At 30.5% G+C, this 15,864-nt stretch overlaps 1 protein-coding gene across 1 annotated transcript in view; it reads right to left on the bottom strand.

Moving 5' to 3' along the window:
• The window catches only part of LOC101496501 (sphingosine-1-phosphate lyase), an 8,015-nt gene extending 2,729 nt beyond the window's left edge, over positions 1 to 5,286 (bottom strand). The window contains exons 1-9 of the mRNA XM_073366199.1: positions 5,011 to 5,286; positions 4,839 to 4,884; positions 3,419 to 3,570; positions 3,216 to 3,275; positions 2,154 to 2,378; positions 1,928 to 2,069; positions 1,715 to 1,765; positions 1,519 to 1,610; positions 869 to 995 (exon numbers count right to left, since the gene is read on the bottom strand). Coding sequence (XP_073222300.1) covers positions 869 to 995; positions 1,519 to 1,610; positions 1,715 to 1,765; positions 1,928 to 2,069; positions 2,154 to 2,378; positions 3,216 to 3,275; positions 3,419 to 3,570; positions 4,839 to 4,884; positions 5,011 to 5,213 — 1,098 coding nt within the window. The 5' untranslated portion in view covers positions 5,214 to 5,286. The remainder of the gene's footprint in view (positions 1 to 868; positions 996 to 1,518; positions 1,611 to 1,714; positions 1,766 to 1,927; positions 2,070 to 2,153; positions 2,379 to 3,215; positions 3,276 to 3,418; positions 3,571 to 4,838; positions 4,885 to 5,010) is intronic.
• Between the last annotated feature and the right edge of the window lie 10,578 nt (positions 5,287 to 15,864).

Raw genomic sequence — 15,864 nt, 5'->3', positions numbered from 1 at the left:
AGAGGAGTACAGATAAAAGAGAAATTATTACTATTTATAGTATTGATACATCAATTTTTTACAGAAAAATAGACTTTGTGAGAAGAGGAAAAATACAACTAGGGAAGAGTAAATTCTTAATAGAACAACAAAGAAGAAAAATAGGAAACGCAAATCTAGTTTCTCCACTTATTAGAAATAGCACCTACCGGAAAAAACAGCATATATTAGTACACCATAGAGAAGCAATAAGCATAATTATCCGACAAGTTTAGGAGGCCATGAGGAAAACTTAAATACAAGACCACTCTGTTCCAAATCCAACCAAATGAACCAAAGGACTACATAATTAACACAACCACAATTTTAATCACTTCATTTTTATCAAAACATTAGCACAAATCATAAAAAACTGCTGCAAAGAAGAGGATGAACCCACATTAAAAATACAACAAGGATGGCGTACTCTTTCTAAATAATTTTTTAGTATACACATTTGGGGAAATTATCCTACCCCAAAAGTAATTACTACTTTCCTTTTTGCTGAATGAAATTCCATATGTTTTCCATGGGTTGTAAGTTTTAATTGTACCTTTATATTCCAGTAAAATAATTTGTTCTTACAAACCAGAAAACATCAAGTTATGAAGTAGAAAGTAGAAACATTGGTAATGGAATATAATAATTTAAATTATTATTTTTATTACATCACTGAAGCATATAAACCAAAGGAAAGGGAAATGGTGAATATGAAAGAAAGTATACTTTTTGAAGAGTAAAACGCATCATATTCAGTTAGAAGTTAAAAAATGTAGCTAAAAAAATTTATACCGCCAAATGCGGATTTCAGATATAAATTGAAGACTTTTCGGGAAAACTAATGATTTACCTTTCTGATTTCATGGTTCCTATATAGAACTATACTTGTTCCTTTGGGAGCTAACCCATATTTATGCACATCCACTGATATTGATGTTACCCCTTTAACAGAAAAATCATAAGGTGGAATGTCGTACCTAGGAAGAAAAGGTAAACATGAATTATTTAAACTGGTAATGGCATTTAATAAAAAGTCAAGAGTTATGTATCATGTACAAAATGACAGTGGCTCTATTCCCATTTTGTGTGGGACTTGGATGGATAAGATTGCATGTGTTATACCCAGTTAATATAAACATCAAGTTATCAACCATTAAAACATAATATGCAAAATGCATAATCCCAAACAAACAATAAGACATACAGATAGAGAGAAGTTTAAAAACTAAAAATAAAAAGCATGCATTTGTGAAACAGTTGTAGTTCCTGTAATGCTTGGAAAGGTGTTCAGTTCAGATAGTTGAGAAATAAGTTGGAATATGTTGTCAGATGAAGAATAAAAATTAATACATGACAGATTTAGTTCCACAGGTCAAATTTTAGTATGAAAGTAAAGAACCTAAAACAATGACAGAAAAAATTAGGCAAAAGCATAACAAAACTGACAACAGTATCAAATAATAGTCCACTAATATGCAAAAAAGGTTATGCCAGCTATACCCAAGCTCACGAGCAAAAGGTAAAACAAAGCCACCAAGGCAAAGGTCCACATGAAAACAAATGCCAAAGCTTGATGCTAGATTACCAAGTTCCTACAGGAGAAATTGCCAAATTATCTATGTTATGGTAGTTCGCAATCAAGCTGAATTCATACAATTTTTTATGCAATATATAAAAAAAAATTGAAAAAACTTACTTCGATGGGGTCTATTATCCCATGAGGAAACCCAGGAGAAGATCCAACAATCTGCATTATCCATGATAGTCAATTTCACTTGATAATAAGAATTAAAATTGTGAGTTTGCATAATATAAAATCCAATATCAAGTTAGAATCTTTTAAATAGAATCTACTATATCTATTAAATGAAAAAATATAATAAAATAACATGATTGAGTAACTTCATACCAAAACGGTATTTTTGTTAATATGACGTCTAATTGCTTTCACATCTGCTTGAAAATTCTTGTTAACTGGAACACGCCATAGTTTGATGTTAAAATACTGTGCAGCTTTGTCATATGCTGAATGACCAGATTCAGGAATTATCCTATAATTGAAAATTTAAATTTAAAACATATTAAAAAGAAGACAATATACCAAAGATATTAATACTGAATTATTAGTGCCATACATTTCGGGTCTTGTAATTCCTTTCTTGGATTTCATATAGTCGCGAGATGATTTAACAGCTAATAATATACTTTCAGTCCCTCCTGATGTCATGTTGCCACATATTTGTCCTCCAGATGTCTTTTCTTTACTTCCAAGAAGTGCCGCTGTCATTGCAACCACTTCTCCCTCAAAGCGTACAACACTCCGGAATACATCCAAATGCAAGGGATTGGTATGTGCAAACCTGAAATTTTATTAACATTAATTGCCGGATGCAGATACATAGTAAAATCAGCAACCCCCCTAATCAGCCTGGAATGACCTTAGGATGTCAAATTCTCTAAACTGTCAGTTACTTGAATGCCTCGACATCATTAATGAATTTGATGTCAAGCTCTTATTTTGAAACAGTTCCAATAGACACAAACTTAAGAACTAATCCAGATTATGCTTATTAACAATCTAACAACAATCAAGTAGCTTTTGATACACAAGAAAGCATAAGACAGAACAAAATATGAGTGTTATTCTACGATTGGTGGTGCATAATGAAAGTAGAAAAATATGGATAAAAAGGTAAACAAAAATGGTATCTTTTGGTTCCACTGAAAAGGTGAACTCAGAGTACATAATAGAACAAATTGTCTTGTCTTGTTTTGTTCAGTTCATGTTCCGAACACTGTCTCGATAGCAACAAGATGCCAACTTTATTATCTAATTGGAATTCATAATCACAGGTTTGCTTTGAATATTTTCAAGTTCGAACAATAAGGAAAGCACTTGCTATAACGCCTGGCGCAGGTTATGTCAGAAGCCAGATTAGAGTTAAGGCAAAATGCATACAAAAATAATCTAATAATAGTACTTAACAGTGGGATGACTCCAGCTCCAAAAGCAAACAAGCTCGGGTAGGTACTTTGAAGTAGGTACAATGAAATTATACTCAGTTTCAAAAGCACTGAACTAACAATATTCAATTAATGTGTATATTACGAACCTAAATAACATAATTGTTCACTTCAAAAAGCTTATTTAAAAGAAACATAAAAATTAAACTGAGAACTCTCCAGATCTTACTAACATTGAGCATGCCTCATTAATCAAAGAAAAATGTTCACCAGATTCACTTCCTCCAATGTAGCTGCAAGAAATAAGTAATTTAAAATAAGAAATGGTCATCAGTCTTAAGTACAATCAAATGGACACCCTCCCGCCCCCTAAATAAATGAAAGCATCCCAAGCACAAATAATTAGTCTTTAATGTTACACAAATAACTAACATACACTGTACCCGAGCATTTGCCTTGCCAAACTGCGTCATTTCTTTTCTCCTCTCTCATTTTCTCAAGGGCAGATGTCCCCAACCCTGCGTTTGGCAACTCTGTATTCCAACCTTCTCTTTTAGATTTACCATCAGACTGCATCTTATCCACAACCTGTATGCCCAATGATCAGATTAATAACAAAATTAGTCACCATCAACAATCTACGGCGTAAAAAAGCAACAAACTATTAAAACAACAGGCATGCCCAGTTTGGTCCTCACATTTTTTATTAGGTTTATGAGGCGGTAAGTTAATATAGTTGCTCATATGTTAGCAAGGGTTGCCATATCTACGCCTAGTTGCCATTATATAAGTTATGTTCCTTCTTGTATTACTCAAGTTATTACCAAGGAAATGAAATTGTTTTCCAGCCACAAAAATGAAACAAGCCCAGAGTATCTACAGTGACATTTCCCATGTTTTCGGCACTCACTTCTACAAACTAATGATACCACGACAGTAATGCCACAGATTGGAAATGTCATTTTCTGAACAGGTATAGATACTAAATGACATATCCTAGTATTCATCTACAACAACAATAATGCCACAAAATGAACCCTACAATCTTACTCAACTAACCCAACTGGTTTCTTCACCGCCTGGACCCTAAATTTATCATTCATTAATCAGTTCCAAATACAATTTTAGCAACAAATCATACAAAAAACACCCCCATACCCCAAGGGTGAAGGTAAAGTGTCAAGCTTCATATGAAAAAACCATCAAGTTTTAAAGGGTGATGTATATCATACACTAAACTAAAAGTAAAGAAATGCAGATGAAACATTTAAGTAATATTGACCTAGAAGCATTATTACACATTACTTTCAAAAGCTCAAATTCCATAATATCCAACCTCAAATCTACCTAGGTTTCTATCCAATCACTTTAATACCCATAACAATTCTAAATAATAGTACAACCTTATTGCCAAACACAAAACTGCATCCACCAATTCAAAAGCACAAAAAAAAACTGAACTAACCACTAATCTGACAAATAAACATGTAATATGCATTATAATAACTCCAAGAATCAAATTCCATTGCAATAACCAAATAACTGAAAAATTCCCCGTTCAATTAAAAGTAAGTAGAGTTTAATGGACATGCACTGTCAATGGAAACAGTTTTACACTAACAGCCAATATGAGTTGTTGATTTGATAATTATTTTTTTATGACAATTACAATGGTATCGTATGGTGAGATGACAAAATCAATTATTTTTATTAATTGTCGCTGTAAAATCCGTTTACCCTGCCAATGCACAATCGTTTGTCTCAAGCAAATAATAATAATAATAATAACACCAACAACAACAACACATGGAGTTGAAAGAATCCAATCACAGTAGAATTACTACACTATAGCTAACCTTCTGTTTTTCAGCATCTATATAACTCTTCACACCAGGGATTAATCTGTAAAACCAATAAAACAGATCTCAAATTAAACTCATTAATTAACAAAACACAAAAGAAAGCTTAATTACTTAGTTTGTTTAAAAACAAATATAACGCATGTGATGATTATAAATTTATGAGTACTTGATGAAGTTCATGAAGAACCCTAGGAAAGTGGCTTTGAGTCCATTTTCGTGAAGGTGGTTGAAAAAGGAGCGAATTGCGTTGGCGAGAAAGAGAGATATGAGAGGTGCAAGAAGTAAAGTGAGGGGTTCGTATTGTGAGAGAAACGAATTCGCTGTTGTTCGAAATTGATTAAAGTGAGAAGTTAATGAAGAATAATCCATCGTTGAATAGAACACTGGAGAGAAGAAGGAAGAAGAAGAACGAAAATGATATAGATAAACGTTGAATGATTAATTAACAGAGTGGTTTTATAAGAAGAGATTATTATAATCACGTTGCGTACAAGTTTTTTCTTGGTGGCTGCGTCGTGTGTCGTTTTCACGTGCGTTTTCGGCTTCTTATTGAGTAATCAAACTCAAATTGTAAGTGCATGTGAAATTAGTATTTAAATTTTAGACTTGAAAAAAAAAAATGTTATTTATCAGTGAATATGTATTTTGTATTTGTCGGACAAAGATTATGATTTTTTATTTAAATGTTTTTTTAATCAAAATGTCACACAATAAAAAAAAATTATACATCTATTCTATTTTTTCAACAACTCAATAGGAGGTTGTTGACTCGGACAGCCAATTGTTCAATCCGTAGTAGGAGGTCGCAGGTTCAGGGGGCGACCTTATATTAACATTTAATTTTTTTTATTTTAATAATTGTTATTAATTACTTAACAAATTAAAAATAGTTAAATTATTTAAAAATAAAAATAAAAATAATAAAATAAAATATATTAATAAATAATAATAATGATAATTATAATTAAAAATAATAAATTAGATTATAAATTAAAAAAAAAAATACATTAAAATTGAAGAAAAAAATACTAAAACATAATAATAATAATTTTAAAAATATTATATTAATAACATGAAAATGAAACCAAATACATTAAATTAGCTAAAAAAAACATCACATTTGAGAAAAAAAAAACATCAAATTTATATTAATAATGTTCACCTAAATGACCTTCAGTTCCGCGTCTAGAATGTCGTCGAACTCGTTTAACTCTTTGAACGAGTTGTGATTCTTCCGATTCATCCTGATTTTGATCATTATCCTCAATGTAAGTTGTAGGTGGATTTATAACCACTACCATTTACTTCCATACAATTTTGAGACTGAGGATTATACATGGAATCAAACACAGCATAAGTTGACTTAGGAGTTGTGCACTGAGTTCCAAACAAATTATAGAAAAGCCCACATTTTGTCGGATAATTGGGGATTGGTATTTCTAGCATCGACGAAACGTAATACTGAGTCGGTGGTGGATCATAACATAGAACTTCTGTAGGGACATGTAGGTGAGGTGATGATAAAGACAGTTATGTTATGTTTTGTTGTTGTAGGGTTGATTGGGAGGTCGACTACACATGAGGATATGACGGCGGTTGCAAACGGGGATCATTGAGATATTGTTTGACAGATATAAATAATTTGGTGTGTTGTCTAAACCAAATCATATATTATGTGTTATGACATAAAACATCTTCTACGATCTTACCTTGCAACACATAATTCAGACGCTCGTTCCAATGTTTAATTTCTTCCCTCCAAATCTAGTTCCAATTATCATCAATCACATGCCTCATGTCGACCTCATGGTACATTTTCATGTCCTCTGGTGGTTGTGGTATTTGTTGATGGAAGTAGAACTGAAATGTGACTCTATTTGTATGATGTTTTTCAACAATAAGATAACAATGCAGATAGATACATGCAATCCAAGTGAACCTTTCTTCTTTGAAACTCTATTGGTAGCAGTTGCTAGGATGTGAACGACAATGTAATTACTATTTCTTATGCTTTTGTGGAAGGTGAGACAAAATAGGGTTGAAGTTTCTTTTTGAGAAATTTGAAAAAATATGTAACTCCACAAGTCAACATTTGTTTGATTTCAGATAGACACAAATTCATTAAGAGTGCTTATAATAATCCGAATAATGGGTAACAAGATCCTCCATCAAAGCATGTGTTCTGCGTTTGACATATTTCACAAAATTTTGCAAGGGAATTGAAGGACAATGCTCTGTAGAAAAAAATTATTTCTATGGGTAATAACTTCATTCTTACTTTTTATAATTAGTGTAATTTTAATAATTTTATTCTTAATTTTTATAATTAGTGTAATAATGCATTGTCTATTGTTTCAATACATGTTACTCAATCAATGAGCCTACATATCGATACTACCGCAAAGAAATCGACATAGTAAACTCGAAGACTTTGAAATGATTAGACAACATATCACGACAAGATTGGATTCAAGCATTCGATGGAAGTAGTCGTTGGGGTTAGATGACAACCAACCTTGTGGAGTTGATCAACAAAGTATTAAAAGTCACACGCAACTTTCTCATCATTGCTTTGGTCCAATTAACTTATTTTAAAACAGGGACACTATTTTCAACCATGGGAAAACGACACGCATCAATTTTAGCTTATAGTCAGGTATACACAATAACTTGCATAAATTTTATGAAATTGAAAATAAGTAAATCCAATAGTCATAGAGTCGGTAGTTAAAAAAATAAGACAATCGCATAATATTTATTCGTTGTGTGGCATTTTGGTTAAAAAAAAAGTAAGATATTTAAATAAAAAATCCAAAGATTTATCTTATATTATTTTAAATATTTATTAATAATTAATATCTTTTCTGTATTTTATTTGTGTATTAGTGTAAATGACTTGTAGAATGTACGGTTTCATATTTGTTCTTAAAATCTTAATTTTTCTAAAATATATTTTTTAAAATAAAAGTATATTAATTATATTAAAATTAGTTTAATTATAAGTTGAAAATTAATATATTTTATTTTATTAATTAATGATTTCCTATCTTTTGTAGATAAAATACATGTATAGTGTTGGTTTATTTATTATGCATCTTTATAAATATATATATATATATATATATATATATATATATATATAATTTAGTTGAATTTGATTTTAAAATAACTTACATAAGTACATTATTATTATTTTATAAAATTAAAATTAAAATATGATCCTCAAATTGTTTAAGCAACTAGTTATTTTAAGTTTTCTTATTTTTTATATTTAATTATTTTGGATAAGAAATTTAGTATTAAGTACTTAGCACCTTAAAATAAGTTCCATTTTTTTAAGATACAAGATGAAAAGCTAAGATTTCTCTATGTTAGAGAAAGTTTTTCCTTTACTTGGTGCATGCATGATACACGTCAATTAGCTATAAAGTACAGCTCCTCTACTTCACCAGTAGACTGGAAATCCTTTTCCAATCCCTCGGTTTATAGAATAATGATTGGTAAGCTTCTTTACATCAATCTTACAATACATAATATTGTATTCTCTATTTGCATATTAAGTGTCTACCTCAATTTTGTTAGACAAATTGAAAATGATTTTTTTTATAAAAAATTAGTAATAATATATTTTATAATAATAATAATAATTATTATTATTATAAAATCTAAAAAAATTATCATTTTATAAATTTTATTTAATTTTGAATCTATATTTAAATAAGTATTCTCATTATATTACACACACAAAAAACAAAGAAAAAGTACTTTTTTGCTTTCTTTCTTCCAGCACGTCTCCTTCTTCTTGTACATCTTCTTCTCCCAATAAGCAACCACATCCTTTTTTTTTTCTTTCTAATAAGGATGTATTTTTACAATTTGAATACTCAATCAAAAAAATAGTCACTCATTTTCTTAATTGTATGAGGTTGCTTGATTTTGTTGCAAAATCAATACAAAATTCAGAACTTAAGTTTACCTGATGAACACAAATATTCATCATTTTATCCTATAAATTAAGACCCAAAAAAATAATAAAATGAGGTCGAAAATTTGGATGAAAAAAAAAAAGAAAAAAAAAAGAGATTTTTTCTTGATTAAAAAACTAAGCAAACAATATATTCAGGAACAAGAATGAATTTGAGTAGAGAAAAAACAACAACCCAACTTCATCCTCAAAACCATATATTGTAAGATTAAAAGAGAAAAATAGGAAATTAGAAACAGATCATATCATTTTTTTAGTTACCACCCGTAATCATCGTCAACCATTAGATGTGCACCGCCGCCACTTTCTTCTTCGCTACCATACACAGATCCGCCTCTATCGCGTTTGTCTTGTTCTCTATCTCTTTAATATAGTTCTTCATTTGTTGTTTGCTTGCTGTTTAAAAATGATGTTTTTTTATTATTTGTTTAAAGATGAGATTGTTGTCAAATGGTAGGAAAGTGGAAGAGATGTATCTTTAAAAAAATAAGAAATACTCGACCTATAAGACCGTGAAATGGTGCGTTGATACTGAAATCCCGTCCATCCACTTAAGTTGATTTCTCATATTAACTCCCCTACTTCTATCTTTTCTATTAAATCCTTTGACCACTTATGTTATTTCCTCACAGGTCACGGTTTAACTTCTATCACATAATATATATTGGAAGATATGTAGGCTTCAGTTAGATTTGCGTTATAGTAGAATCTATCAAGTTCGACATAGTAGGCTTCAGCCTTTTTTAATTTGCACAGAGTAGACATCACATTAGACAAAGTTGGCTTCAATTTTTTCCGGTCTGCACAACTTGCATTTTCAATTTTTTTTAAATCATCAAATTTTATAAATCTTTAGTTGCCAAAAATAAAATCAAACAAAATATTGGTTCAAATTATGTGTTGACATAAATTGTTGCATCATGATGGTTCTAAAACTCGTTTTATTTTTATAAATTAATAAATTAATCTAAAATTAATTTTTAAATATGATTAAATTAGATGTGACATCTTTTTTAATCTTTGAGTTGTTAAGACATAATTGTACCACTTGTTGGTTTTAAAACTCAATTTTAAAATGAAAAAAATAATAAAACCATTCTTAAACAGATTAATTAGATAAGACATCTTTTTAATCCTTGAATTTTTGAGACACGGATTGTACAAATGGGTAGTCTTAAAATTCGTATTTTAGAATAATTATTCAAATTAAATAAACTTATTTTCTTTGGCCAAAAACTTATTTTCTTTCGTCAAAATAAAACCACTTGTTTCTCGAATTCAATGGAGTCGCCACCAATGTTTATTTTAAAATAGGGAAAATATTGGGAAACCCTTAAAAATAACAAATAAAAAATGGTCTTTGAAACCTTGAATTCGGGAGTCGAGAAACACTCAAAATTTTAGGTCGTGACAATCAGTTTTTTGCATCTCATATGGATCTGCATCTTTATATTGCTGCAAAAAATTCTTTACATCAAATCAATCCCTGAAAAAGGTCTATTCTTTAAGGCATCATTTTCCAATGATAACTCTTCATCATATGTATATTTTTAGTATCTTTTAATTATTTAATCGATTTATTTATCTTAGGTTTTATTCAGATTTAGAGTTATTTGAATACATTTTTGTTGAGACAAACTCCCAAATTAAATATTTTGATGATAATTAATCAAAAGGTTAATTAAGACTTATAATTATGATTCTAAGTGTTTTAGTATTTAACATGTGTATTTGAGTGTGTTAAAGCAAGATAGGCACCAAACATTAAAAAACATATCTTATTAAAATAAAGAAAGCCAAATTAGTGAAACGAAGAATGTTCTTAATAGATTTCTGGAAAATGAAGAACGTTCTCCACATCTGCAGACTAACAAGTATGATCAGATTTCTATATAAAACATTAGATCCAGGAATTATAATTCATTCCATATCTTCATCAGAATACATAAAGCAATATCATTCTCCAAGTTAAGCAAGTGCAAGTACAAAATGACAGGATGGAAAAAACACCACTGTTCAAAACATACTTGCACACATGATTCAAGGCATGAGATCACTTCAGAGAACTGACAAGATCAGAATATAAGTCAGCTCATCTTAAGACAAATTTGAAGAATGTTCTTGGTTCACAAGAATATTCCTATTTTCAGCAAGAACATTTTTTCTTTATGGATGATCTTGTTAATTCACTTACTCATGATAGCTGGACTATTTCCAACGGCTAAATGAGCTGTCATAGGCTCTCTTGAAGCATATAAATAAAGCCTCACGATGAAGATTAGATTAGAGCTCAAAGTGCCAAGCAAAACATCACTCATTCAATCATACTCGAATCCTTTTGAGCTTCTCAACCATTATAAGTTTCAGTTATGTTCTTAGTGTGATATTAGAATCTGTACTTACTGAGTTCTAAAATCTAGAGTTTATTCTCAAACGAGATTTGATCATACTCAAATTCTAACAATATCAAAAATTATTACTTTGTAACTCAAGACTATATTGTTGACATAGCTTGAGTAGTGTGTGAAAATCCTTTTATGATTTAAAAGGTAGCTTGTAAAATCCTTTATGAAATAGTGTACAGTAACCCGTGGAAATCCTTTCTAGGTAGAACTTGGTAATAGATCAAGATTGATTTGTGAAAGCTGTATGAAAACCAAGAACGTTCTTGCTTTAAGCACTTAATGGAAAATCTCACAATTGTGAGGACTGGACGTAACCCGTGTTGGGTGAACCAGAATATATCCTTGTGTGATCTCTCTTTCCTTATCTCTATTTATTTTTTGTCTTATAATCAGTTTTTATATTGATAAGTTAATATTGTTGTTTTCTTTCCACTAACCAAGAACGTTCTTCTTTTGTAACCAAGGTCAATCTTAAGTTAAACACTTTAGTTTTTAACAGGATTTTTTAAATGGGACAATTATTATTCAAACCCCATTCCTTATAATTGACATTGTTACTTCAATTATCATTTTGTAGTCTTTAATTAATTAGGTGTTTATGCATTTAGTTTCTCCACTAACCAAATAATTCTTGTAGCGTTGTTTTATTTCGTATGTTTAGTTGGTCTTTACTATCAAAATTATAGTTGTTGATGTATAATCTAATGATAGAAAGACTCAAAATTGTATTTTTATCCAACTGGTCTCACCTGGCGAGAGAATGGGGTGACCATATGATGAAAAACAAAATTTACCATCACATTTTATTTGAGCTCGCCTGGAAAGCATAATGTCCCTCCATGCGAGCAATGCTAAATTTTTGCACTTATTTTGTGTCACTAGGCGAAGAGATTTGTAGCTAGACGAACCATAATAGTTTTTAAGGGAAAATAGCAGTTCTTAGGGAATTCTTATAAATTAGAAACTACAGAAAGACGACATAAACACTATGAAACATGATGAGGAAACTTGAGAAAACATGATGAAGAATGTTTTCATATGTCAATCTTTGTTTATGTATATATATGAGATATATATATATATATGAGAGAGAGAGAGAGAGAGAGAGAGAGAGAGAGAGGATGAGTTTGGAATAATAGGAACACTTTGTTGTTGATCTTCGATAAGGTTTCAAAATCTGAGTTTTAAACGGATTTGAAATTGATTTTGCTGAAATTCCAGATCGTTCTCCCTTTTTCAAACTTTCTAGAGAAAGTTCTGTTTTTGTTCCAGAACATTCTCCGTTTTGAGAACAACCTCGAGAACGTTTATCTTTATGCAGATTTTTCAAAATTGGGTCAGCTTTATTTGCAGATATAAATAATCCATTTTAAAAAACCTTTTGCTTTTAATCTCTTTTCTTAAAGTGGCAAGCAAATTCCAGATTTCCAAGTTTCTTCAATTTGATCATTTGGTTTTGCATTTATCGTCTTTTCTTTCCGAAATAAAAAAGTTTTCATATATTTTCGTTTTTTTGAGTTTTATCAAAACCAAGACCAGCTTTATCAAATATTCTCACTTGAGATCCCATGATTTTTTGAAATGCTTCAGTGGATTTGATAAAGTTTCCTAAGTCATTTTTGAGAATTTCATTTACTGTTTTAAGAAGAATGTTCTCTTTTTGAAACGTAGAACATTCTTGGTTTTCAGTTTCATCAATTGTCTTAAGCTAAGATTCCTTCATGTTTTGAATGATGTTTTTTAGTTCATCAATCATAACCCGAGCTTTATCTTTTTCAATTTTTTCTTTGAAAGCTTGATCTTTCAAAGAATTACATTTTTGAACAAGCAGTTTTGAATCATTAAGTAAGCTATCAAAATATTTTTCCATTTGTTCACATATAGGACATAGTTTAGAGATGGTTACCTCATTATTTTCTAAGTTTTTCATTAAGCACATGTTGGCTTCTGACATTACTTTTTCTTCCTGAATCTTTTCCTCTAACACTTGTTAGGTGTTCAACTTTAGAGACCGAGCTCTGATGCCAATTGAAGTAAATATGTCGATTTACAAGAAAGGGGGGTTTGAATTGTAAATGCACCTTTTAAAAATTCATGTTAAAAACTTAGGAAAATAACTCAAGATTGATCTTGGTTGTGAAAACAGAAAACGGAGAACGTTCTTGTTTAGTTAAAATCAGTAATTCAGTTTATGTATTTAACTTGATAATCAATAAAACTGAAAGTAAATAGATAAGGGAAGAGATACCACACAACGATATATCCTAGTTCACCCAACCCGGGTTACGTCCAGTCCTCACAACCGTGAGATTTTCCACTAAGTGTTTAAAACAAAGAACCTTCTCAGTTTTACAGCACCTAGTTCAGATCAACCTTGATCTGTTACAAAGTTAAAACCTTTCCACCCAGAAAGGAGTTCAATCAAGTCACCTATCAACCTTGATAAGATTTCTTACAATCTACCCAAAGAAGAGATACCACACAACGATATATCCTAGTTCACCCAACCCGGGTTACGTCCAGTCCTCACAACAGTGAGATTTTCCACTAAGTGTTTAAAACAAAGAACCTTCTTGGTTTTACAACACCTAGTTCAGATCAACCTTGATCTGTTACAAAGTTAAAACCTTTCCACCCAGAAAGGAGTTCAATCAAGTCACCTATCAACCTTGATAAGATTTCTTACAATCTACCCAAACTATATTAAACTCTTATAGTTTGAGTTTTACAATAATGATGAGATTGCTTTGTTAGAATCTAAAAAGGCTCAACACTTGTTTGAGTTTTGATTCTTTGACAGAAAAATACACGAGAATGATTCTCGGAATCGAATGGGAAAAATCAGAATTATTCAATGTATGTGTGTGAGAGAAATTCAAGTATGATTGAAATGAGTAATGAATTTTCTTAGTACTTGAAGCTCTGATTTTTCCTTGAGTTTGGCCTTCCTTTTATAGACTTTTTAGAGCATTTAATATTGGTCAAAAGAGCTGTTGGTAGTGCTCTTTCAGATTTGACCAAAACCAATATATTTGAATAAATATATTCTAGCCTTTGAACATAATTTGAACTTTGTTGACTGGGTTGGTTTCTTTGTTCTTGATCAGATTTATCTTGTGTTTAATGATCCTTGAAGCTTCATATGTAATTATTGATGTTACAGCTTCGATCTGGGGCATTGATTATGTCCAAAACAGTTTGGTGAATGATTTTAAACTTATGTAGAAGTAAGGAGATCAATGCTGAAATTTTGCATAAACGGAGATTGATAATCAATCTGGAGACTGGTCTGATCATTCTGGAGAAAGATGTTTGCTGCTGAATATCAAGTGTAGCAAGCTGGAGAATGTTTATCAGTCTAGAGGCTGATGTTGTATGCTGTCCAGATTGATCAGAATGCTGTCAAGAATGTTCAGATCTGTCTCGTCTTGCTAATTCGTGATCTTCTCTCTTTTTGATTCGAGTAGTTTCTTTGAATCTAATCATCTCAGTTTGTTCGTTGTCAATTGCTGATGATATAGATGTAAAATCCAGAGGCTAAAATTTCTTTTAACTAGTGGAGATTGATTGGTTTTGAAGTTGTGACGGTCATTCTGAAACTGGAGAACATTCTCTATTTTCCAGATTTTACTAAGGATTTTCTCCTTTCTTGTTTGTTCAGAATTTGCTTTTCATGCTACTTGCTTTACTTGGATCCTATATGTGATTAATACACTTAAACACACATGTTAAATACCAAAATACTTAGAGTCATAATTAACATTCTTAATTAACTTTTGTTTGTTTTCATCAAAACATTAAATTGAGATTTTGTCTCAACATGGACGTCTTGTCTCATATTAGAATCTCAAAGTCGTAAAAATGTAAATTAATTGTGGTGAAATTTATCATCTCTTTTAAGATAAAAAAACAAATATTGTCAAACTCAACATGTGTAAATAGTTATTTTTGTGTGTGTTTATTTTCTTTGTTGTTGCTATAATTTACATTTTATAAGTATTAATCTTTGTTTTGTTGGTTAAGTAGATTCTTGTGAGTTTTAATACAATTGTCAATGTTTTTGTTTATTGATTAAGTTTAATATACTATTTTTTGAGCTAATAAAAAACCAACACACAATAAACAAAGTAGATTTGATACATTGATTTTCCACACTTACAATGAAACACAAGTACTAAATAATATAAAATTGAACGAGTGCTTTACTAGAACTTTAAAACCTTAAACTCTAAATACTTAGAAAAATGAGCTCTTAAGATTTTTTTGAATTACTTTTGTTTTTAGGATTTTCGAGTTTGTTGTTTGTTATTGTTGTACCTCCTTCTTCAGCCTTGATCCATTATTTCTAAATGAAATTAAGGTTCGTGAATTTAGTCCCTCAAGAATTATAAATCGTATCTTCATTCCAGCTTGATTGTTGGAGTCAGATGTTGTGATTTTTGAATAATTAGAGTTAGAGGCAGATGCAAAGTTGCGTGACATAGAATTAGTGACATAGGCAACTTCACATTTGTTTCTTTTGTTTCCAAATTGAGTCTTATTAACTTTGTTATCGTATTAATCTTGGATCTTGTTCGTAAATACGTCATTCGAATCTTCCTTCACAAGCTTGATTGGTTTGAGCAGGAAT

The sequence above is a fragment of the Cicer arietinum genome, chromosome 3, assembly GCF_000331145.2.
Source record: "Cicer arietinum cultivar CDC Frontier isolate Library 1 chromosome 3, Cicar.CDCFrontier_v2.0, whole genome shotgun sequence".
Classification (NCBI taxonomy): domain Eukaryota; kingdom Viridiplantae; phylum Streptophyta; class Magnoliopsida; order Fabales; family Fabaceae; genus Cicer; species Cicer arietinum.
The sequence above is the reverse complement of the archived record's forward strand: the minus strand, read 5'-3'. Positions and strand labels throughout refer to the sequence as shown.